The sequence below is a fragment of the Zasmidium cellare genome, assembly GCF_010093935.1.
Source record: "Zasmidium cellare ATCC 36951 unplaced genomic scaffold M409scaffold_24, whole genome shotgun sequence".
In the NCBI taxonomy this organism is placed as follows: domain Eukaryota; kingdom Fungi; phylum Ascomycota; class Dothideomycetes; order Mycosphaerellales; family Mycosphaerellaceae; genus Zasmidium; species Zasmidium cellare.
The window spans coordinates 466,973-490,261 of NW_022986968.1; the positions used below are offsets into that span (position 1 = coordinate 466,973).

General features: G+C 54.6%; 11 protein-coding genes across 11 annotated transcripts; 4 read left to right on the forward strand and 7 right to left on the reverse strand.

Moving 5' to 3' along the window:
* Positions 1-70: 70 nt before the first annotated feature.
* M409DRAFT_24864 (uncharacterized protein) lies at positions 71-646 on the reverse strand (the record flags this gene model as incomplete). Its single annotated transcript, XM_033807428.1, has 3 exons — positions 71-172; positions 290-402; positions 529-646. 3 exons carry the CDS (start codon positions 644-646, stop codon positions 71-73), a joined length of 333 nt encoding a protein of 110 aa, XP_033665852.1.
* Positions 647-1,906: 1,260 nt separating this feature from the next.
* M409DRAFT_24865 (uncharacterized protein) lies at positions 1,907-2,542 on the reverse strand (the record flags this gene model as incomplete). Its single annotated transcript, XM_033807429.1, has 2 exons — positions 1,907-2,218; positions 2,270-2,542. 2 exons carry the CDS (start codon positions 2,540-2,542, stop codon positions 1,907-1,909), a joined length of 585 nt encoding a protein of 194 aa, XP_033665853.1.
* Positions 2,543-4,312: 1,770 nt separating this feature from the next.
* Positions 4,313-5,504, forward strand: M409DRAFT_56313 (uncharacterized protein; the record flags this gene model as incomplete). The annotated part of the gene is made up of 3 exons (XM_033813256.1): positions 4,313-4,714; positions 4,792-4,975; positions 5,035-5,504. The coding sequence occupies 3 exons, from the start codon at positions 4,313-4,315 to the stop codon at positions 5,502-5,504; spliced, it is 1,056 nt and encodes a 351-aa protein (XP_033665854.1).
* An 872-nt stretch (positions 5,505-6,376) lies between these two features.
* M409DRAFT_67650 (uncharacterized protein) lies at positions 6,377-9,338 on the reverse strand (the record flags this gene model as incomplete). The annotated part of the gene is made up of 2 exons (XM_033817493.1): positions 6,377-6,523; positions 6,591-9,338. 2 exons carry the CDS (start codon positions 9,336-9,338, stop codon positions 6,377-6,379), a joined length of 2,895 nt encoding a protein of 964 aa, XP_033665855.1.
* Positions 9,339-10,377: 1,039 nt separating this feature from the next.
* Positions 10,378-12,051, forward strand: M409DRAFT_24868 (uncharacterized protein; the record flags this gene model as incomplete). Its single annotated transcript, XM_033807430.1, has 4 exons — positions 10,378-10,702; positions 10,753-11,072; positions 11,122-11,261; positions 11,313-12,051. The coding sequence occupies 4 exons, from the start codon at positions 10,378-10,380 to the stop codon at positions 12,049-12,051; spliced, it is 1,524 nt and encodes a 507-aa protein (XP_033665856.1).
* A 357-nt stretch (positions 12,052-12,408) lies between these two features.
* M409DRAFT_56316 (uncharacterized protein) lies at positions 12,409-14,988 on the reverse strand (the record flags this gene model as incomplete). The annotated part of the gene is made up of 2 exons (XM_033813257.1): positions 12,409-14,592; positions 14,710-14,988. 2 exons carry the CDS (start codon positions 14,986-14,988, stop codon positions 12,409-12,411), a joined length of 2,463 nt encoding a protein of 820 aa, XP_033665857.1.
* A 600-nt stretch (positions 14,989-15,588) lies between these two features.
* On the reverse strand, positions 15,589-16,602 carry M409DRAFT_56317 (uncharacterized protein; the record flags this gene model as incomplete). Its single annotated transcript, XM_033813258.1, has 1 exon — positions 15,589-16,602. One exon carries the CDS (start codon positions 16,600-16,602, stop codon positions 15,589-15,591), a length of 1,014 nt encoding a protein of 337 aa, XP_033665858.1.
* An 831-nt stretch (positions 16,603-17,433) lies between these two features.
* On the forward strand, positions 17,434-18,918 carry M409DRAFT_56318 (uncharacterized protein; the record flags this gene model as incomplete). The annotated part of the gene is made up of 1 exon (XM_033813259.1): positions 17,434-18,918. One exon carries the CDS (start codon positions 17,434-17,436, stop codon positions 18,916-18,918), a length of 1,485 nt encoding a protein of 494 aa, XP_033665859.1.
* Positions 18,919-19,351: 433 nt separating this feature from the next.
* Positions 19,352-19,780, reverse strand: M409DRAFT_31335 (uncharacterized protein; the record flags this gene model as incomplete). The annotated part of the gene is made up of 1 exon (XM_033810228.1): positions 19,352-19,780. A coding segment is annotated over one exon (429 nt), but the record flags the coding sequence as incomplete, so codon positions are not given.
* Positions 19,781-20,311: 531 nt separating this feature from the next.
* M409DRAFT_67653 (uncharacterized protein) lies at positions 20,312-21,120 on the forward strand (the record flags this gene model as incomplete). Its single annotated transcript, XM_033817494.1, has 2 exons — positions 20,312-20,624; positions 20,699-21,120. The coding sequence occupies 2 exons, from the start codon at positions 20,312-20,314 to the stop codon at positions 21,118-21,120; spliced, it is 735 nt and encodes a 244-aa protein (XP_033665861.1).
* Positions 21,121-21,334: 214 nt separating this feature from the next.
* M409DRAFT_67654 (uncharacterized protein) lies at positions 21,335-22,280 on the reverse strand (the record flags this gene model as incomplete). The annotated part of the gene is made up of 2 exons (XM_033817495.1): positions 21,335-22,132; positions 22,194-22,280. The coding sequence occupies 2 exons, from the start codon at positions 22,278-22,280 to the stop codon at positions 21,335-21,337; spliced, it is 885 nt and encodes a 294-aa protein (XP_033665862.1).
* Positions 22,281-23,289: the final 1,009 nt, after the last annotated feature.

Sequence of the window (23,289 nt, forward strand, 5' to 3'; positions counted from 1 at the left end):
CCTCACAACACATATCTCATGCTCTTCTCCCCTCTCCCCCACCCAACCACCCTTTAATCCAACCAATCTCCTACTTCCCATCCCTCTCCCTCTGCGCCGCCTTAGCGCTCTCCTTCTGCAACTCGCCAATCGTCTCCTTGTTCGCTTTGAGTTCGCCGCGGTCGGCTTTCACCTATGCCAAAAAAGACACACATCAGCATCCAATCCCCACAAGAAACCTCATCCATCCCACACCAAATCACATCCAAACATCAAGCCTAGGTGTAAGGGGGAAATATGGAAGACATACCACACTCTCACTCTCACTCGCCAACCCATCCTTCCACTCATTCCGGCCCTCTTTCTGCTCGCGCAGTTGTTCTTGCTTGGTGTTTTCGATTTCGGCTTTGCGGGTTTCGTCGGCTGTACGTTACACGGACGGAACGTTAGCCAGTGTCCTCTTTCCTACCCTCTTTCGCTCTTCCTCTCGTGTATCTCGTATCTCGTGGGTGGGTCAATACAACAAGAGAAGAGGAAGTTGAAACGTACCAGGCGCCGTCTCCTTACTCGCCCACAAAGGCCTCGCGGTACGAAACGTGCGGACTTGTTGCAGGCGTGGCTGCTGCTGGAGGCGGAGGGTGCGCATGAAGAGGTTTGAGGACGACATTGTGATTGTCAGAAGCTTGGCCTTTGAGTCTCGAACGTCTTGGGATTCTTGAAATCGTAGTTGTAGTCGTGACGTGTTTGGTTCGTAGGTAGGATTTTCGAGATACAAACGAAGAAGTGTGCAGCGAGTCGATGCAGATCAGGTCTCTCGTGAAGAGAGGAACTGAAGGCAAGGTCGCACCAATGGCGGCCTCGGCATTTGGTGCAGCTGCAAAGGCTAAAACATACGTCATGATTCATCCTGGAGTGGAGTTCATGTCGCACCCGACTCCGAGCGAAGAGATGTTGCCACTGTTAATGTGGAAGTCATGTCATCCCATGTGAAAGCGGCCTAGGTGTAGAGTTGAGCGATGGCATGGTCATTTTGATGACCGATGGACTGTAGAGCCTGTCATCAAATACATGTACATGGCATGTCAGGAAGGCCTGCTTCTTGAGAGTGATTAATGAGAGAGGGTATCTTGTTTCAATGTTCAAACTTGGGGGTTTCATCATATTGTGAGCCACATGAGAGTGTAGCTACGATAAGAGTACAGGGAATCCAAAACCGAGGCCATACGCTGAGCAGAATAGACTCCGATTCCCATCTCCCAGCGATATCTCCATACCAACTCCCAAAAACACACACGCACATACGTTTCCCTGATCAACACAAAAACACCACAGCGATTGGTATATGATATCGTCACCTTCCTTCCTCCCTCTCGCAAAAAAACACCGTTACCGAAAACAAGCCGCACGGTGTCGTGTCATCTTCCACACCTAGGCCGTGGCCATTTTGTCGCTTTCCCCTGCCAACAATAAATTTTTCGCCTCCTGAGGTTTATATCATGATGCAGAGAGATCAAAAGTTCTTTGACGCTTCGCTGTTTTCGTGACGTTTGCCAAATCCAACACCTTGCCAGATCAGAGAGAAACCACACATCATTGCCGGTAAATGCCCAAAAAGATTCGAAAGAAGCCAGAAATAAATAAGTCCCGAGTCCGGTGTATCGTCCGTGTCGCTAAAATGAGGAGGAATATGCCGTGCCGTCTAAATGCCATGTCGTAATGCTGTCTCAGAGATGAAAAACGCCGTCATCCAAGGTGGGGGATGTTTTTGATCCGTTCCCGCTTTCTAGAGTCGTTAAATTTGTACAAGGTATCGATCGGTAGAAGAGGACAATCATGCCAGTACTGCGTGATTGAGAAGATGGAACGTCTCGCCAGCCCGACGACGCAGAGCGCTGCTTGACAGCATTACGCAGCAGCACGCCCGTCCTTACCAGCGGCGTGGGACGTACTGCTGCTGCATCTGGCGGCCTGGCGAGACGGACATGGGCGCAGGGCTCGCCACGGAGCGGGTTGATGGGTCCACAATGGGGATCGCATTGCGGGTTCGCTGGGCGAGTGGCTGGTGCAGCTTCATCTGCTGCTGCGCTTGCTGGTAGCCTGCGGAGGAATACGTATTTGGTACAGAAGAGAGGAGTAAAGATGGTGTCGGTTGGACCTGCTGCTGGAGGGGCGATCCTTCGGGAGAGCCAGACGACAGCGAGCCTCTGTCGGAGGATGACGAGCTGTGTATGGATTGCAGCTGCGACATGTCAGTGTTGAGCCGACTGAGGGGGGAAATTGTCCGACGTACATCGTCTTCTGTCAAGAGGTTGAACGGACAAAAGACCTCGTCATCATCAAACTCGAAGCTCTTTGCGGCCTCCAACACACGGAGGTAGTCGCCGTGGGTGGGCGGTTGCGGTGTCTCCTCCTTGGGGCTGCGCTGCTGCTTGTATTGGCGGTGCGCATTCTGGCTGGCGACTCTCGGACCTCGGCGGCTGCGCCCGTGGTGGCCGTGGGAGTGGTTCGAGTGCGACGAGGTGTTGGAGTGGTATTGCGGCATGGCGTAGTGATAGCTGGCCATGGTGTCGTCGGTGGTGTGTGGGAGTGTGAAGGGGTTTGTTTGGCGGGGACGGTCGAAGGCAGGAGGAGCTGAGTCGGGAGATTACAGCACAATAGGGATCATAACAAAGCGCTAGTCGAGTCCCGTGCGCAGGGTGGCAACGTGGTCAGGAGCGGAATGCGATCGGGTCGTAGGTAAGAATGGCGGAGAATGGAGGTCGTGGTCGTCGTCGGCGCTGAAAGTAGAGATGTACACAGGTGAGAAGGCGAATGTTGCAGTCCAAGTCGAGGTGCAGTGTGAGCGACGGCGCTCAGAGGCTGGGGGTGCTGCGGAAAGAAGAGGGCGAGGCACCTTCCATTCCACCCAAGCCCAGCGCCACGCTAATCGAACTTCGTGCATGAGTGGGGCCTGCTCAGCCAATGAGCAGTGATCGGCGGCGGTCTGATTGCGTCGTCGCGACTCGCCGAGCTCTGCGCTTCCCCCGACACTCACCTGACGAGAAACAATACTCCCACTTGTCACGATACCCATTTCCTATTCTCCAACAAGCCTGCACTGTTCCATACTATGCGCTTCAAATCCCTAAGCATATACAGTCTACACAGTCTATTCGCAGAGCGACGGGGTGCCGTGCAGAGGCCGGTGTGGCTACAGTAGCGCCCGCCGTGCAAGGCGGTGCTGCAGCGTGCCAGGCTATTTGCAGTTAGACGCCCTCATCTGTCGCAGACAGCGCAGGGATCCACCTGCTCCACGAGCGCATGGCAGCAACACTTCACAGTCACCGCTCTTCTTTGGGTCGAGCGCATTGCTTTGCTGCGGTGAAACGTCCTGCTGCAGAGTCGACACGTCGAGTCCTGGACTTCTCGCCTTGTGCTTGCTGCGCTGCTGGAGGAACAAGGTGCTTATTATTGCATACACCAGACCGTTTGGCTTGCCGCGCACCCACCCACTGGCCAGCCAGCTGAGCAGGATGCACCACCCCCCTCAAGCTTTCCGGGGTCGCACGTCGCAATCCGTCATCAGGGTCGCTGTCCCGCCTTCTTGTTGGCCCAGCCCGTCCATCTCGTAACCTCGTTGACGCAGGTCGAGAAGTTGGCTTTCGCCTTCATCCGTTGATTCCCGACAATGCTTTGCGCCGGCAGCTGTATGCGCTTCCCTTCGCATTGGATTGACTCGCGGTCAGGCTATGCTATGTATAACATGACCATGCCGCAACAATGCCTTGGTAACAGAGTTGGATGCGACCGGGAAGCAGACGCGACGGGGAACAAGCATCAGCAAGAGCATGGTATCAACCTGGCCGGAATTCCAGAAAAAGGTGGGCGGTAGACCAGGCATATGATCAGTGCGCACTGTGAGGTGCGCTATCGTGTGTGGCAGGCATTGTTGACTTCACGTCAATGCGACTCAACGTATTCAGCGGCAGGTGGTGTAGACCGATGAGCTCGTGTTTTGGAACAACAGCAGGGTATCAGTATAGACTCCAGCACAATCATCGCATTCTTCATGTGTCGCTTTTGCAATCAGATGTATCGACAACTTGCATCTACTCATAGACGGCCGCAATGTGTTCACAAGACACAGCTCAGATATGGTGCTCACATGTAGTGCGGACGGTAGGCACATGTCGATACTCTTTACTTACAGTCACATGCCGCAATGCTTATCATATCTTCCTATTTTCTCTTCCGCTAACCATGAATTGAACCAACTCTTCCAAAGAGCAATAGAGAAGACTTACCACTATAGACACAAGCCGTCCGTCCGTGGACATCACGAACGTACGGGACCATGGCAACCGCAAAGCGCCGTTTCGGCGACACATCATCCAACAACGCACCACAAGATGGACCTGCTACAAAGACCGCCCGAACAACCCTCGCCCCCAACCCCCGAATCAAAGAATGCGCCATCTGCGCCGACGACCTCCCCCTAAAGAGCTTCCCACCCCGACTCGGCCACAGAACGCACAACCAACGCCACTCAACCTGCACGGCCTGCTGGCAACACCACCTCACCAGCGAAATCGCCTCCAAACCCAGCACCCAAATCCGCTGCCCGCAATGCCCCTACGCCCTCCAGGAACCCGACATCAAAGCCCACGTCACGCCCGCAACCTACACCGCGTACCTCGACAAAGTCCTCCTCGAGACCCTCCAGGCCGACCCGAACTACCGCACCTGTCGGCGACGTGTGCGTTTGGATATATCCTCATGCGGGATGATGAGCTGAGCGATAGTATCTTCAACTGCCGCGTCTGCGAGGCGCAGTATTGCGTGCGGTGCGAGGTGCCGATGCACAAGGGCGTGACGTGCGAGGAGTTTCAGGGGCAGCTGAGGCGGAGACAGGATCAGGAAGAGAAGACTTCGAGGGAGTTTTTGGAGGGGTATGCGAAGACTTGTCCCGAGTGTGGGGTGAGGATTAGGAAGGATGGGGGGTGTGATCATATGACTTGTAAGTTTTCGTTCTCTTGAGAGGTGAGATGAAGGCGTGAAAACTAACTTACTGTTCAGGCAAGAGATGCAAGCATGAGTTCTGCTGGCTGTGCTTTGCCTCCTACAACGGAGCAGAAGGCATCCACAGAGTGGGAAACGAGGCACACAACGAAACCTGCCAGTACCACCCGGACAGACTGCCCTCTGCGCCCAGCGACCTAGAGTCGGAAGACGACTTGGATGAAGAAGAAGTAGCCAGGCTCTTCGCATGGCCCCGGCGGGACGATGACGAGCATCCAGAAGATGCTACTCCTCTAGCTCGAGTCGTCGCCCTAATGCCACCGTTGCAACAGACAGCAGGACCTGCCCCAAGCCCGTCTCAATCACCCACCATCCCCACTCAGCGCCCTGTCGTCCACGCATACAACGCTCGACGAACCTCCTCGTTCAGTCCCATCCCAGACCGACCTCGCCCGAATCCGCAAGCGCCTGTCTTCCACCCATACAACGCTCGACGAATCTCGCTGTTCAGTCCCACACCAGACTAACCTCCTCCGAGTCCGCAGGCGCCTTCCATCCGACGCGCCAGAGCAATTGCAAACGGAGACGACCGCATCGTCCCCACAACAGGACTTCGCCGAATCGATTCCTACCGCTCCGCCCCATCCGCCACGCCGCCCGCCAGGAGATCTGAGTCCATCTCACCCGGCCCCCCCGCCTCGTCCCGCCCAGCTAACAACCCCCCTCACCGAACTCCCTCGACCGACCTCAACGCACGCCACATTCAGGGAGTGCCCAGGATGCTACCCTCCGCAACTCCCCCTGGCTCAGCACCTCCGATTCATGGACTCCCGTTGCCCCCGCCGACGACTTGAAACTCATCAATCACATACACCTACGACTTATAGACCCAGACGATGCTTTTCCTTCCTTTTTGATAGCGACCAGTTGGATGAAAGCAGGGGTTTTCTTGATGGGGGATATCGAGACTTCTAAGTGTGCTTAGAGCTCTGGGCCGAAGGGTTTTCTTCTTCGAGTAGAACGTGGAGATGGAATCTTGAAGTGGAGACATATTTTCGATGGGAGGTACTCGACACGATGTGGTGTTCGTTTGTTTTCCAAAAGTGATGGGGGTATATAACTTCTCCTTCTCCTTCTCCTTCTCCTCTCTCATGTTAGGTAACAATAGAGAAAACTCCCATAGATACACCCAATGTCCACCATATACACACCCAATTCCTTCATAGCAAATACCCATCCCATCCCCTCCAAACCCCTTTTGACAGAAACATCCATCCCCTATTCATATCCCTCATCCCATCATAACATAACGTTCATCACGACTCATACATATATACACCCCGTCCTTCCCCTATCCCCTTCCTGACCCAAACCAGGCCCCTTTTCTTCCTCTTTCGATCTACAGCGCCAAACCCGTGCCATCCCCCGTCCACCTATACAACGCCAAAACCTCCCTGCGTCGTAACTGCTGCTCGCCGAAATCCTCCTGGGCCGACCGCCCCCGGACCTGTGCGAGGGCGGAACGCATGACTTTGCGGAAATTTCGCTGAAAACAACATTCAACATTAGCTCCTATGTCATCATGTTTTGGCAGAGGTGGGACTTTTACTTACCTGATACTCCGTATTCAACGTAACAACACACGCCTCATGCGCACGCACAATCGTCTCGCAGGCCTTAACAACGGACGGACTCGCCTCACTGCCCAATTTATCCGCAATCAACAAAAGCAAAAAACTTCCCTGCAAGAGGTAAATCCCAAAGAAGAAGGGCATGAAACTCAGATCCGGGTCGTACTCCAGAATCTCATTGATGGCCTCGGCGGCCGAGACGGCGTGGCCGGTCGCGGAGATGAACGACTGCGACGAGATCCAGAGGTCGTTGTCGTCGAGGAGCGAGATGGGGTCCCATTTGCCGTTGACCAGGATGTGGAGGGTGTGCATGAGGTGAGTGCCGTAGGCGAGGACGATTTTGGTTTGGAGGTGTGCTTCGGTCATGCGTTGTTGGTGGGAGTTGGTCGTGCCGACGGAGTGCGGGCTTGTGCCGTCGATGTGGTTGTTGTTGTCTGTGCCGTTGGTGCTTTCTTTGGTACCCTCGGGCATCGTCACGTTGCGGGTTTCGAAGTCTTGAAGGCTGCGGCCGTAGGCTTCGAGTTGCTTGCGGATTTCGTTGGCTTGTTCGTCCCATTCGGCGTTGTTTCTAACTCTGAGGCCGAATCGGGGGTGGTTTCGCGCGTGGTTGAGATCTACAATCTCCCCCAGAATCGTCATCAAAGGTAAGAAGTAGCCAAAAATGCTGTGTCCGGTACACTCAAAGCTGGGTCCTCTCCTCCGGAAATATGTCGACTCTGCGTGGTTCTCCCCTGGAAAGAACTCGCCTGTTTGCCAGACTGCCTCTTTCTCGGGTTGCATGAGACCATCGCATTCCACATCAAGAAGGTAAAGCGGCCTGTTATAACACAGCGCCAGATGTCTGTCCACAATGTAGAGCAGCCACCAGATTCGTCTCCTCTCTTCTCGCTCCTCTTCATGTACAAACCCAGGCTGATTGCCTCGTCCAAGAACTCCAAGATGGCCCGCTTCACCCGTAGCTTCAGCCTCCGCTTCTGGTCCATCTGGGTTTTGAGGTTCTGGATTTGGTGGTAGTTCGCGGCCAAGCTTCAATTCTCGCGCTAGTGACCATGCCGAATTCCACCATCGGAGACTTGCGCCTTTGTATTCACTCGCAGATACCACAGTCGCGAGGTGGATGTAGGTTGCAACATCATCCAAAGCGCCACTAGCTCCCGGTGATCCACCTTCCATATCATGTGCCTGTCCGGGTAGTGAAACGCCGAATCCACCCAATGCTACGCCGTTGATAACAGTGTTGCCTGCGTAAAGCTGCGGACCATCTGTAGATGTATGTATGAGTGGTTTGAGAAGGCCGACTGTCAACTCAAGCAGTTTCTGACAGATCTTGCCACGTGCTGACGGTGCCGATGTCAAGAAAGCGGATTCGCTAGTCTGGGCTGCCACCCACAGGATGCTTGCTAAGAGAGCTGGGCTACATTGTCTAGGGTTGTTCTGTCGCAGAAAAGATCGCTTCCTGAATATGTGTCCGAGGACATAAGGGGACTGCGGTTGCATGAAGACGGAGGAAGTGCTGGAGAAGTACAGTTCGAGGAGATCGCATGCCAGGCCAATGGGGATGATTGCGGAAATGTGAGGTAGCAAAGGTCGTAAGACTGGGTATCTTAGAGTCTGATTTGAGGTTGGTGGGTATAGCGCAGCGGAGGGTGAAGGCAATGACAACCAGCCAGGAGATCCAGCAGCCAGCGGTGATTGTCCAAAGACCCCAGCAGATAGAGGCGACTCGTCCATTCGATATGGCGGACCTGCGCCTTGCTGGCTGGAGGGAGATGGAACGCCATAAGGACTGTCGCCGTAACCTGTGATCGTCCCGCCTTGTATCATTGAGTGTGGCATGGCAGTTGGGCCAGAATGAAGAATGTTATGCCCGGTCACGGTCGAAGCAGGATGGAGAATACTTCGATGGTAGTCATCGATGCTCCCATATTCACCCATTCCAACTGACATACTACGTTCGTGGTGCATAGGCGCTGTTGGCACTCTAGGTGTTGGCAGTCCCACGCCTGGGGTTGGATGATCCATAGGCACAGATCGCTGGTGTATTCGATCCAGACCATTCGTCTCGCCGATCGCATTCCCCGTAACACTTCCCCCAGACGGTTCCAGTCCAGGCCGGTGCATAGCATGAGGAGGCTGACTCGTCATACTGTTCGTCCGATGCGGCGGCTGCGGCCGTTGGAATTCCACGCTCGATCTCCTCCGTTTGACACCTTTCGGCGCATCTGAGGCAGCCTCGGAGCCGTTCTCGTTCCCCGACCTTGGACTGCTATCCTTGCCGTCTCCAGCCGCCGCAGCAGCCTGTTGCGCAGCAATATCCTTCCTCGACGCCTTGCCTCTCTTCTTGCGCTCGCGCGCATACTCGCACGTCAACCCGAACTCGACGCAGTGGGCGCATGGGTGTTTCCCGTCGCATTTGGTCCGCAGCTGGTTGCATTGGTCGCATGCTCGACTGATGCGTCGTCGCACCGGCTGTCCGTTCGAAGACGCACTCTTGGCTGCAGAATCCTTTTCAGCATTTTCCATTCCTTCCCCGCTGCCGTTGCTGTAGCTGTGCTGGTGCTTGACGCCGTTCATTGTCTGCGGCGGCTGCTGATGTTGCTCCATGGCGTATTGCGAGCCTTCCGACAAGGCATCGAGGCGAGTCGGCGGGTGCTGGGGGTGCGGGCGGTGGTTCTGGGCGAGGTGAGAGGCATTGGTGAAGTCCCGACGCGAGGGCGCCGAGGCCAGCATGTTTGGCGACTGGATCGGCAGTTGGGGAAAGCGGCGATCAATCAAAGTCAACCCAAAGTCATGAACGCATCATCGCCGCCCTTTCATTCACTCACACTCTCACTTCTCTAAGCAGAAGGAGGGAGAAGAAGGATCAAAACGCACCATCCACACCCACAGCACGAAACCCGCCCGACGTCAAGCTAGAGCCTGACCGAGTCGATTCTGGAGACCCCGCCGTCAAGCTTCGACTCTTCTGCTGCACCATGTGGATGGCTGCATGGGGCTCCGCTCGCCTAAACTGCTGCTGCAAGGGTATGTTCGGTCCACGTGAACACCGACCACCAGTCTGACCACCACCGTCATTATCGTCGCCGCCAGGGAAGACTCAGGCAAGACTTCTGGTGCTGGCCTGACGGCTGCCGTTGCCAGGCTGTCACTGGTGGAAATTTGGACCTCCACCCCCTCTAGCTCGCCCAGGCCACTGGAGACGACAGCGCGAAAGGATGGAGGGATGGGGAATTGCTGCAGGGTCAATCGTGTCACCCGTGCCCACGAGCCACTCACGATCTTGACGCCGCCTCGCTCAACTGTCATTTTCCTCTCATCTTCCGCAGACTAGGCACTTCCCGACCTCACTTCCTTAACCTTATCACTCCCCTGTTTGTTGGGACCACGCTGCAACGCCTGCTGTGTCAGCTACGAGTCTGAAGTGAATGCCTACAAATCCCAGGGGACAGCCTGGATATATAAAACTCAGATCTGCCTTATCGTCTTCGCATTCCTCGTCGATGCCGGTGCTTGCCGTGCTCACGACGATTAACCTGTTCCTCTCGAGCGAACATGGCACAACGCTGCAAAGGCTAAGTATGGAAGTTTCTATTCTTCTGCTGTCCACGGGTTGGCACCGGTCTCTACATCCTCCATGATCAACGGCACCTTCGCCACTGCAAGACATCGCTCTCATTCCTCACAATGGTCACAGCTACCAAGACCGGTCTACCCCCTGCACCAGGGATATCACCTTCGCCAAGCCACCTGCGGAGAGACTCTGCCCTCGATGGCAAAGGCCATCTCGCCTTCGTACCAGGAATCTCCGACATCGACGCCAAATACTTCCCCCAACGCCACATATTCTGGTTCAACGACCCCACTGAATGAGCGACAGCGACAGATTCTAAGCTCCGTCAAGGGCAGAGAGCTGACAGTAACCCGCCGCGATTCCGCCAGCAATGATGTCTCGAAACGTGAACCCCAACACTCCAAACTGGTCCCCTTTGCCAGAGGCCTCCAAAAGCGCAGACATGATCGAATCCCACCTTCGCGGACTCTCAGCCCGGTCGTGGGAGCGATGCCCTACCATCGGCCACACATCCCAGAATTCGGTGAGCTGTCAGTACCTCATACGCTTGCACACTACTGACCCACATACCAGTCTTCCGTGAGGCTATTCCAAGTCTCATCCTGCCCCAAGATATCTCGACGTGGGTCACGATGTACTTCACCTCGCCCATGGCCTACCACTGTTATAACTATAGCGAAGGCATGTGGCTTGATGTGGTACATAACCGCCCAATCCAACGAACGACACTCATGCACAAAGCAAAGCTTCTACGCATGGTCAATGAGTACATTGACAATTTTGAGGATGCTGACCTCGAGCTGCTCATCATGGGCATGACGACCATCTTCAAAGTGAGCACTGATGATGGCAGTACGTTTTTGAGTGGTCCGGAGCTGTTTACGCCTCACGCGGTGAGTATTTCCTCTACGTCACTTCCGTTTGTGCTCACGGGTTTTACAGGACCCAGACGATCTTGGGAGGATCCTCAAACGCATGGAAACAGTCGTGCTCCACGCCAACGCGCTCAACCGACTCCTTGACGAAAGAGGCCCGGACACCCCCTTCGAGCACTTTCCGGGTATCGAAGACAGCATGCCACTGTAAGTCTCAGCTCCTTCAAACCCTGCTCTCACCTCTAACACCCTCCCCAGCGTCGACGTGATAATCTCCTCCGCCCACGCCTGCAAACCCCGCTACCAAACCACGACCGCTCAAATGCTCTCCCGCTGCCCCAACCGCCTAACCCCCTTCCCAGCACTCCCCTCCCCATACAGCGAAGGCCTCGGCTTCCTCACCTCCGTCCCAGGAAGCCTTCCCCTGCAAGCCCTCAACGCCTACCGCAACCTCGCCACCCTCGACCGCCTCTGCTCCACAACCACCGTCCCCAACGCTGCGCACTTCAAATACTTCGCCATCGACCCGCGCGTCAACGCCGTCCAACACCAACTCCTCTCCATGCCCCACTGGGACGTCCTCAGCGCCGACGACCAAGAAGACTCCTCGCGCGTCATCTACGAATCCTGCCGCATCGCCTGCATCCTCTACTCCAACTCCGTCATCCACCCCGTCCCCACCACCGTCGGCTCCTGGCTCCCCTGCCTCCTCGGTGACCTCAAATACCTCCTCCTGCGCTCCGGCGTCCCCAAGAAAGACCACGATGCGGTCCCGCTGGCGATTTGGGTGAGTTTTGTTGGATGTATGTGTTCGTATGGCATGAAGAATGAGTGGGGGTTCTTTTTGCGGTGTTTGAGGGAGATTGTGCGGGTTGCTGGGTTGGTGGGGGATTGGGAGGGGGTGAGGCGGGTGCTGGAGAGGTTTCTTTGGAGTGAGAGTGCTTGTGCGAGGGGGGCGAGGGTGGTTTGGAGGGAGATTATGAAGGGGGTGGATTGAGGATATTCTGTTGGAAGGGGGTGAGGTTTGTTCACGAGAATGTATCGGAGAAATGGACTTGATGGGATGTGAATGTTGAATTTGGGTGAAATGTATTATGGGGCCGAGGGGGTGTACTTAAAATTTCAAAGGCACCAGCTTGTCAGATCAAATCAGATCCTCGCAATTGAGTCGGCGACGACAATGTTCATATTCTGTGCATGATCCAATTCGGTCACGTCAAAATCTCCGAAGTTCAAAGAACAAGCTGAAATTGCCACCAACAACTGATCAAAAGCGTAGAACATCGCCCTCTCTTGGAGAGCCATCATTGATGGCAAAGGCCTCCTTGCCTCTTGAAGTCAACTACCCCAACAATCATCTGCCTTCCCTCTCCTCCCCCTCAACCACATACTCCACCCGCTCATGCTCCCCCTCCACCCCAACATCCTCCACCTGCACCCCCAACATCGGCGCCAAAACCCTCACCGTATCATTAGCCCCCATAGCCATCTCCTCCCTCCACATCTCCCTCGCAAACTCCCCCATCTCCCCCTCTTCTTCCACCTCCCCATCCACGTCCCCCTCGCCAAGACTCGCCCCGGACGCCGTCTCCGTGACATTCCCCATCTCCCCCAAGGCGGCATGCGTATCGTGGAGATCATAGCAGAATTTCCCCAGACTCTTGGACATGAATAATCCGGCCGTCCCGTCCTTCCACTTATCCGTCATCTTCCCCCCAAGACTCGTATCCGCCTTCCAGAAGAACAAATTCGCATACGGCGTGAACCCCTGCCGGAAAATCGACTGCATCTGCAAACCGTGCTGAATCGGCCCGTCCTTCTCGCAGTGACTATCCACGTCTGAGACTTGCTTGACCTTGAAATCCATCCGCGCCCAATCGAGTCGCGCACCGATAGAGAGTGGATCGCCAAACCCCTTCTCCTTGATCCCCTTCCGGTTCAGCCACTTCGGTAGCGGCAGGGTATCCTTGACTTTCTTCGCGGAGTCGAAGGTTTTCGCGGCCGCGGCCTGCGCGAGCCATTTCAAAGCCTGCGTGAAGGACTCGATGCATTTGTTCTTGGGCTTCTTGGGGCGGTGCAGGCCTGGGAGCAGTTTGAGCTCGGCTTTGGTGCCGAGGGAGAGGGAGAGGGAGAGGGAGAATTCTTCCGGGTTGGGTTTGCCTTCTTTTTTGTTGTTGTTGTTGTTGTGGTCTTGCGCGGGGAGGGAGATGATCTCTGGGGAGAAGGTGTTTTGGAGGATTTCGTCGCCGAGGAGGTCGACGGCGAAGATGGAGCCCTTTGGGATGATGGCGGTGAAGCCTGGCAGGGTCATGTTGGTGTTGCCCTTGGCGCCGATTTTGGCGTCGAGGGAGAAGGGCGCGAAGGCGTATTCCAAGGTACCGAGCTTCGTCTCGTATTGCTTTGCGCCGTCTTTGGGGAGGAATTTGGACGGCCAGGGCGCTTTGACTTTGTTGGACTTGTCGACTTTGGTATACTTCGTCTCGGGCTTCCAGGACAGCGAGCTGCCTTGCTTGGGCGCGAGCGAGAGCGCCGTGGTGTAGCTGAAGCGGTCCATGCCGAACCAGTCCCAGACGATGCCGAGTTTGAGGTCGTGCGCGGTGAAGAGCTCGATTTGGTAGGACGCGGTGAGGTCGGTGGTTGCTTCGACTTGGAAGGTGACGGAGGAGACGAGCGAGCGGATCCAGTCGCCGGCTATGTCGAACATGCTGCTGCTGCCTTGGTCTTGCAAAGACCTTTGGAGGATGTTACGCAGCGCGAGGTTGGTGTGGGGGATAGACGGCTTCTTGATGGGAGGCTTGCCGGATAACTTTTCCACAAGATCATTCCACGGGTTATCGCAATCCTCGTCCTCTGGCGGTGGCGGCGGGGGCGGATCCTCTGTGTCTGGGGGACCTCCCGGTGGCCCTGGAGGTCTATGCGGCAGCTGTCCGTTCTCTGCAACAAGGCCGCCGAAGGCGAGCGCTTGAGCAGCCAGAATTGCGCCCTTTTGTGCCATTGCAGCCTTCAACGCAGGGTCGTTGCTGGTGCGCCAGGCTTGAAGCGCGGCTCTGGTAGCCTCGGTCATCTCTTCGAAGGGCTCGGTGCCTTCGGTGATGACGGCTACCATTCCATTGCCAAGATCGATCGTAATCGGCAGCTCGATGTTGGCTATGTCGACAGTGCCGTCAAGACCAGGTGGGATATTAGATGGTGTGGCAGGGTCATGAGGGAAATCATGGTCTTCTGGAGCCTCCTGAGAATCGGGAACTCCAGAGGGCTTCTGAGACCCATCCTCTTGGCTTCCGTTCGAAGGCTCATCCTCAGAAGGCTCATCCTCAGAAGCGTCATCAGCAGGCTTCTCGTCCACAACACTCTCCTCAGACCCAGGCGAAGCAGGCGGAGAAGGTGACGGCGCTCCAGGAGGAATATGGACCGACGGGCGTGGCGGCACTTGCACATCCGACTTCCCCTTGCATCTCATAGGCGGCGCGCCGCGACACAAGTCACTGATCTTCATACACTTCCTCTGACAGGGGTCAACACCCGTAGCCCAATCAAGCTGGCAGCAATCGTCGCAGGTAGGATTCCAGTCTTTCGGGCACTGGTTGCCGGCCGAAGTGGTACGTTTCTCCGCAACAGAGGAGTCTTATTTCTTGGTTGGGGCGTCCTCGATGACCTTGTCCAGCTCAGGAGTCTTGTCGAACTTGGCGTCGACGGTGAGCATCATGCCGCCGGAGACGCCGCAGTCGAGACAAGTGACAGCAACATCAGGGTCGCCAGTCTTCCCGAGACGGAAGAGCTGATGACGAGCAGGAACCGAGCTGCCTTCTCCGATGTCGATGGGGACGGAGAGGTGAACGCTCAGGTCATTCTGGGCCTGGTCGTCGGTGGAGACGGCGAGGCAGCTCAGGCGGAAAATGCTGGCGAGCAGGATCATGCGATGCATTCTTGCCATGGTGGTGGAGTGGATCGAGGTTGGAAACAGCTGATGTTGTTTGTAGTGTTTGGTATGTGTAGCAGTTGATGTGAGTAGTGGTTTTCGTGAGAGGCGACTTGGTAACTGGATGATCGATCTGAGAGGCGAGGGGGCGAGTGATATTTAAGGCGTCTGCCATGTCGTGGTGTAAGCATCCTTCGAATTTTTCGATATAGAAACATGGAACAGAAAACACTGGCTACCGCTTGAAGGGGGTCGCCAAGACGACTTGGTTGGACTACCAGAGTCACTGTTTCGATGTAAGCTGTTTTGCAAAATCCTGGCTGGGACTCGGTCAGCAGCATTCCAAACTTTGGGGTCAGGGGAATTTCGTCTTGATCCAAACCCTCGGGAAACATAGCGTAAACACTGCACCTAGATACTCTAAGCTAGCAGCTCCATGGCGTAAGCGGAAATTGAGAAATCAGAAACGTGGTCGACAGTGTGCAGTGATTGGAGAAAATGAGAAGAGGACAAGAGAAGTAAGAAGGTCATCAAGGTTTTGCTTAGGCCAAGTAAATCTCTGTGTTCTGATTCGAGGACATGAGCGATTCGCATCGTCGCTGTCAGAAGACAGGACTACATGCCACCCCACTCGACGCCAAAGGTGCGCACTTCCTGCTTTTCACTTTCCTGCTTATCGTCGGTCTTGGAATCGTTAGGCTGCTCACCACCGACGAGGAACCCCTTCTTGACGCCAGTGCCAAGACGTCCACCACCGACCAAGTCCAGAAGATCAAATTCTTGGTCCCAGTCCATGCCGTTGCAAAGAAAGTGAGAGTGAAATCGCAGTGGGTCGCCGGGGTACGCCATGTATTGACAGCCAAAGCGAAGACCTGGTGCCAAGAAGTAGCCTTTGTCGTGCAGGTGTCTGTAGACAGGATATGACTTGGGTACAACTGGCAGCTCTGGTTTATCGCCGTCGTCGATTTTCAGCGCCTGCAAAGGTGGATACGAAGTGGTCGGCGTGACTCCATATGGCTCGGGCCCAGGTGTGCTTGCGTTCGACGCTGTGCGTGAAACGACGGAGCCGGCTGGAAACGAGTTGGCAGACGAAGCAAACAGCGTATCGTCGTCCGACACATCGCTGCTGGCAGCGGGCGCCTCTTGCTTCGCTTGCGGTGCTCTTCTACCCCGTCTCGGTGTTGAACTGAACATGTCGTCCGGGATATCATTCCAGTTCTCCGTTGCCATCTTCTTCAAAGCATTCTTTTTCTTCTCGTCGCTCTTCTTACTCGCCTCCTTCGCAGCACCAAGACCTTGCTTTCGCAACGCCGCCTGGTATGCTTTCCGCTCTTCCGCGCCCAGACTGTTGGCGAGGAAGTTCTGCTTGTGCTGTGCCACGTCGTCGACGATGTGTGCTGCACCTTTTTCGACCAGCAAGCGAGCCTCCTCAGGCATCAGCTCCAGCGGCAAGCCCAGAAAGACATTCTGCTGTGAAGCTTGCGGCAGGGTGCCGATGAAGACGCCGGCGATGTTGTGCTCCCTTCTAAGGTAGGTCACGACGTCGACATCGTAGAGGAGATAGCGGTGGGCGAGTTTGAAAATTGGGACTGGCTCCGTGATGGTGGTCGAGGTGGACAACGTCGCCATGATGTCTGAAGAGGATGGTCAGCGACAAGATGCCACAGTCTCAGGACGAACGGGTGATAGTGAGCGGTTGATGAGTATCATAAAGAGCATAGCAATTTTTTTCTCGTCAAAAGCACGTGGCTTCAGGGGATTGACAGATTATTGAATTGTTTCTTAATCATTTGAAGGGCAGATATTAGTGGATGTGGAATACGTACCTGGTTGGGTGCTCGTGCACGAGGCAGAGCGGGTGTTCAGTGTTCAGCTCATTTTGTGACTGTGAGTCCAAGGAAAGAGATTTGGGTGAGGTCAAAGGAAAGTTCGGCACCAGGAATGCGGCCCGAGCGCACACGTGAGACAGCAACATCCCCTGACTTTTTCACTGCGCTCCAAAATCAGTATGAGTATCGAAGGGATGACAGGCGCTAGCAAAGAAACAGGGATTGGGTCATGGCGGTATGTGTGATATGGTCAATGATATGAGAGCGATGTACTCTGAGCCTCTCGGAGGGAAAGCCCTTTGGCTCCGTCTGAGGCAGATAGATGTAAACTACTGATTGATGTTCCCAGTCCGTACTGTCCTGAGCTTTTACTACCTGTCATCGCCAAGGTAGCCTTACTGAGATCAGTAATATCTCGTCTTTCACTAGCATGCTCTGGCTTTCACGAGATGCTTCTTGCACTGTCGAAGGATTGAGGCTATACTTCTATAGGCTTTCGTGCCGTTCCGCCAACGCTAAGATAAGCTTAGATAGCAAATGACGCACAGCAGAAAAGTTCCAACTGCTTACAAAAACATCAATCTTGAAAGCATTTCTTCATTTCCGGACCAGAAACAAGAACACGAACATCATGGCGCAAGAAACGAACGGAACACATCCCAATGGCACCAAATCGCTCGCCCAAGACCTCTTCGAGGACATGGGCAGGAAGGTCGATCAAGCGAATGGCGAAGACAGCGATCAGAAAGTCGTCGAGGAGATCGAGTCTCTCTGCATGAACTGTCACGAAGATGGCCTTACAAAACTACTGTTAACGAGGATACCATTCTTCCGCGAAATCGTCATCATGTCCTTCTCATGCGACCACTGCGGCTTTCACAACAACGAGATCCAATCCGCCGGGCAAATACAACCGAAGGGTGTCAAGTATGCGTTACGAGTCGAGAAAGATGAGGATTTGCAGAGGCAGGTCGTCAAGAGCGATGTATGCGCATTCAGGATAGAGGACATCGATTTGGAGATCCCGCCTGGCAAGGGGAGATACACGAATATTGAGGGTATCATTTCGAGTGTCAAGCAAGATCTGGAAGCTCATCAACAGGCGAGGATGGAGCAGATGCCGGAAGTTGGTGAGAAGGTAGCGGGTATCATCTCCACATTGGACGAGATGGTATCAGGACGAAGATACCCATTCATGGTGTCGGCCGACGATCCTAGTGGGAACAGCATGATCGAGCCAAAACCTGGAGATGCAGCTGGCAAGTGGGCGAAGAGCGAGTACAACCGAACACCTACACAGAACGCAGCGCTTGGACTGGGAGATGATGTGCCACAACCTGGATCAGAAGCCCCAGAAACCGAGCTCCGACCAGAATATCATTCTACCAATCTTGTAGGTGCCGAGGAGGCGACTGCTGTGCAAGGGAACAACGTTGATCAGGATGACATTGTCGAGAACCAAGTCTACAGCTTCCCAGCTTCATGTCCTGGCTGTACCCGACCCTGCGCAACAAATATGAAGATGGTCAACATTCCATACTTCAAGCAGGTTGTGCTTATGTCGACAGTCTGCGAGCACTGCGGATATCGGAGTAACGAAGTCAAAACTGGTGGAGAGGTACCAGAGAAGGGTGAGAGGATCACGCTCAAGGTCAGCACCGCAGAAGACCTGGCACGAGATATCCTCAAATCCGAAAGCGCATCCCTACAGTGTCCAGAACTACAACTCCGTGTCGAGCCCGGAACAATGGGTGGCCGCTTCACGACCGTCGAGGGTATCATGACGCAGATCCGAAAAGACTTGCGAGCACAAGCATTTGGTCTCGAAGACGGCGATGCCGAGCTCACAGAGAACCACGATTCGATGTCAACAGACAGCAAGAAACTCTGGGAAGACTTCTTCGAATCATTGACGAGCGCCATTGAAGGACGAAAAGAGTTCACATTGATTTTGGAGGATCCTCTCGCGGGAAGCTATGTCCAAAGTTTGACTGCGCCTGAGCCGGACCCTAAGATCGAGCTGGAGCAGTATAAGAGGACGGACGAAGAGGAAGAGGATCTTGGATTGAAGGATATCAAGACGGAGGGATATGAGCAGGAGAGTGGGACGTCGTAAAAACATGGCGCGAAGTATGAAGACCTCATTCCAGGACAGTCGATTCCCTCACGATGTCCCATGGCCCGAACACGGATACAGCGCGACGCTGCCTCCCACTGTGAGATTGACTGAGTCATGTAATCTCAAAGCCATGGGACAGAATCAGGCCAGATACTCCGTGGCCGACTAGAGACCATTGAACAGAGCACACTGCCAAGAGTGGAGGCGCAATAGAAGACGATGGGCAAAAGTAAATGAGACGGCATTTGAGGCACGAGTTGAGCTACGTCCCGAGCCAATCTTGAGCGATGCGTCCTGTTCGCTCTATCTCATCTTGCGCACACGGATCACCCGCCCTCTCCAGCCGAGCGATAACCAAGTACACTTCACATCACTCCTCCCGACTCACAACCTTCACTTCCGCCACCTCCCCCTCCCCAACCTCAATCCCCTCCAACACACTCCTCGTATCCCCCCACTTCACCCCAAACAACCCCGAATTAATCTTACACATCCACACCTCACCCACCCTCTCACCCTCCCCCTTCCCCTCATTCCACTCCGTCACCCTCCGCAACAAATCCCTCATCGCTGGCCCCGTAACCTCCAGAATCTTCCCCGGCGAATCCTTCTTCTTCCCCTTCGACCGCGACGTGAACAAACACCCGACAAAGTGCCCCGGCCCATCTGTCTCGGAAGGCGGGATTAGAAGCGCGGTGGAGTGGAGTTTGGACCCGTGTTTGAGGCAGTGGTCATGGTAGGTTTCGTAGGCTGATGGGTAGTGCTCCTTGAAGGCTTTGGCTATGCCGGCGCCCCAGCTTCCTTCGGTGTTGCAGGCGTGGATTAGGAGCGTGCGTGGTGGGGCAGCGAAGATGTCGCCGGTGGATTCGGGGAGGGTGAGTGTTGGGGTTGAAGATTGTAGTTGGGGTTCGTTTTCGTTTTCGATCTTGAGTTCTTGCTTTGGATTACCTAGGTCGCGGGATGGAGATGGGTTGTCTTTTTTGGACGTTGTCTTGGGTTGTGAGGCCGGTTTCTTGGAATTTGACTTGTAGCGTTTTGATGTTGATTTGCTTTCGTCGGAGTCTACGCCTCGTTTGAGGCTTGAGCGGGTCGTTCGTGTAGACATCTTGCTTTTTGTACGATGTGTTGATATGAGTTGACAAACAAGTCCGTTGACAGCCAAGTCGTTTGTTCGTCAGATGTCGTTGGACGGATGTTTCATGCCTCAGGCATCAACTTTCGACCAATCACGGCGCAGCGAATCGACGGTAATCCGGATCCACCCGTCTGGAAAGGTTCGAGCTTTCCTCTTCGGCGACGACACCACCCTGAACGACGACTACGCCCTGCTACACCACACTCCAAAGCCATTGAGGCTCCGCTCCACCGTCTCTACTCCGTCACCGCCACCATGTCTCTCTCCTCCAAGGCTACCACCTCGCTGGTCCGCCACGCCGCCCGCCAGCAGCTTCCCGCCCTGCGCTCGTCCACCTCCGTCGTCCAGAAGCGCAACCGAGCAGACGTGACGGATGCCTCCACATCACACGCCGAGTTCAAGTCACCTTTCCACCGCGGTCTCGGCGGCAAGCAGGACACGACCGTCATCCCCAGCTTCAAGAAGTACCGCGCTTCCGGAGGCGAGAACACCAACAAATTGTTCCAGTACTTCATGGTGGGCGCCTTCGGTGGTCTCTCTGCGCTGGGAGCGAAGAACACGGTGCAAGGTGAGCTACATATGACAATTTTGATACGTGCGATACGATATTGGGGCGCCAATGGCTGATCTTGGGATCCGCAGACTTCCTTGTAAACATGTCCGCCTCCGCCGATGTCCTCGCCCAAGCCAAGGTCGAAGTCGACCTCGCGACCATCCCCGAAGGCAAGAACGTCATCATCAAATGGCGCGGCAAGCCCGTCTTCATCCGCCACCGAACGAGTGATGAGATCAAGGAAGCCGAGGACTACGACTGGAAGAACCTCCGTGACCCTCAACCCGACTCCGACCGCGTCAAGAAGCCCGAATGGCTCATCATGTTGGGCGTCTGTACCCACTTGGGTTGTGTGCCCATTGGCGAGGCTGGTGACTATGGTGGCTGGTTCTGCCCGTGCCACGGTAGCCATTACGATATCTCAGGACGTGTGAGGAAGGGCCCGGCACCGCTCAATCTCGAGGTGCCAGAGTACGACTTCCCAGAAGATAATGCGCTTGTCATTGGTTAGAGAGGGGACAATGAGGAGTGGAGGGAGTGGGTATGTTTGAGTAACGTGAGCTGGGACAGGGATGGGGTAGAAGCCGTCTGGCTCTCTGTACAGTTACAGATACATCTTTTTTGTTGTGCTAGCGTTTCTGAAGTCAGGTCTGGAAAAAGGAAATCGCATAGCCAATGTTCTCACTTGAACATCTTTTCCGTCTCGAGCACCGGCAGGTCGAGCACTACTCTCCACTCAAATACTCACCAACAGCCTTCACCGCACCCTCAAACTTCTTCCCCTCCATCAAAATCAAATGTCCCTGCGACTTCACTCCCAACTCCTGAAATGCCCTCTTCGCGTCACTCGCCCCATCCTCGGTCTGCGTCTCAAAATCATACTCCGCCACCCCCACCGCATGCTTCCTCAACACCTCGTCCTCCGGATGGAAATAAAACACCTCGGGCTTCGCGCCCGCTTTGCTCTTCTTCGACGGCGGATTCTCCTCCGCGTCCAGCTTCGACGCGACTTCGGTGTACGTCTTGGAAATGACGAGGTAGTGCGAAAACTGATACGGCTCCTTGTCCTGCAGCGCCCACTGGATTTCTTCGAGCAGCATGTTGTACATGGGCGGCACGATTTGGTGCGGCATGTTGATGAAACGTTCGTTTAGGATCAAGCCGACTTGCGCGTCCGAGTCTGGGGAGAGCAGTTTCTGCAGTTGCTCGTGCAGGTTCCCATCATCGTTAGAGGCTTTGGAGCGTGAAAGAATGTAGTTTGTTAGTTGCTTAATGACGTTCTTCTCCCGGTGCGAGTGCATATTCAGGACGGTCAAGAACGCGTAGGGGTCACTTTCGTTCCCTTCACATTTCACCGTGCTGCCCAGCAGGGGCTGTGCGAGGATCATGTCGGCGAGTTCGGAGAGGTCGAAGAGTTGGTTGTCGACGTCGAGGAGTTGGCGGAGGAGCGTCTTGAGGCCGTGGAAGTCCACGGCCGGTTGCGGGTCGAACCATTCGAAGTCGACGTTGAGGAGGTCGATGTCCTGGGAGTTTGGGTTAGATTGTGAGGATTGCTGGGTTTGGAGATGAGTTGGTTTGGTTTACCTCGTCGCTGGAGTCTTCTTCGCCGTCGATTTCCATTTTGTCTTTGGAGGGGGTTTGGGCGTCGGCTGCTGCTTTTCTTTTGCCCATAGTGGCGAGTCTGTCGGGTGTTGTATTTCTGAGAAAGTTTTTATTTTTGAATACTTCAATCTCTGATGTTTGATTTATTTTAGTCTAGGCCTCTGTCCATTACATGCAGACGTCTGGAAAATTGTCTTGCAGGGATTCTCGGAACTTGACCAATGGTGCCTGAGGCATTAGTGGAAAGTCAACGTCACCTCCTTCTTCCACACCCCTTCACTTTGTGGCGCCCAACCCTTTCTCGGCAACACTCATTCTCTAAGAAATCGGTTCTGATACCATGAAGGAGCATTGCTCATCTGGCGTAGAGAATGAAGGAGAGCGTGTCAATCCGGATCACACGCAGAACGCGTGTGTGTTCCCCGAATAGGCAGCAGACGCCACCGAATTCGAGCGCAAACGCACCTGCATAAATAACATAACGATGGCTCGACCCGTCTGAATTGCCTGCCACGAACATGCGCCCTAATCCCCGTCCGGTGCCAGCATAATTGCGATAAATTAGTCAACGCGAGGCGCAGCGTCCTCGATGCCTCTTGCGCGGCGATCATTAGACACATATATCGAGGTCTCTCTCGTTGTTACAGCCCAGGAGGATGTCTGCCCTCATTTACGGCCGGGAAATGGTCACTTCGCATGCAAACAAATAGTCCAACAAGGTGGTATAGCACGAACGATGTAGAGAACACGGACATGTCTTCTGTATTATGGCCATCAAGATCACCGTCCTATAGACAACCTACGGTAAGGCTGCGGACCGCAAGGCGCCCGCACTACCTTCCTAGGCGAGGGAGGGAGAGGTTCGAGGATTTTCAGGATTATTCGATCTACTATTATGCAATGCATAGTATCCTTTCACTTTCGCTTTCAATACTAAAAACCCAAGTTCCTGTGACTTATCTCCATACCGCTATAGAACCGCCTTACACTTATATCAACAAATTTGAGGCAAAGACTCGCCAATTGGAAGACTGCTAGATTTAAGAAGATGACTTCCTTGCGCGTCGTGTGCGATGAA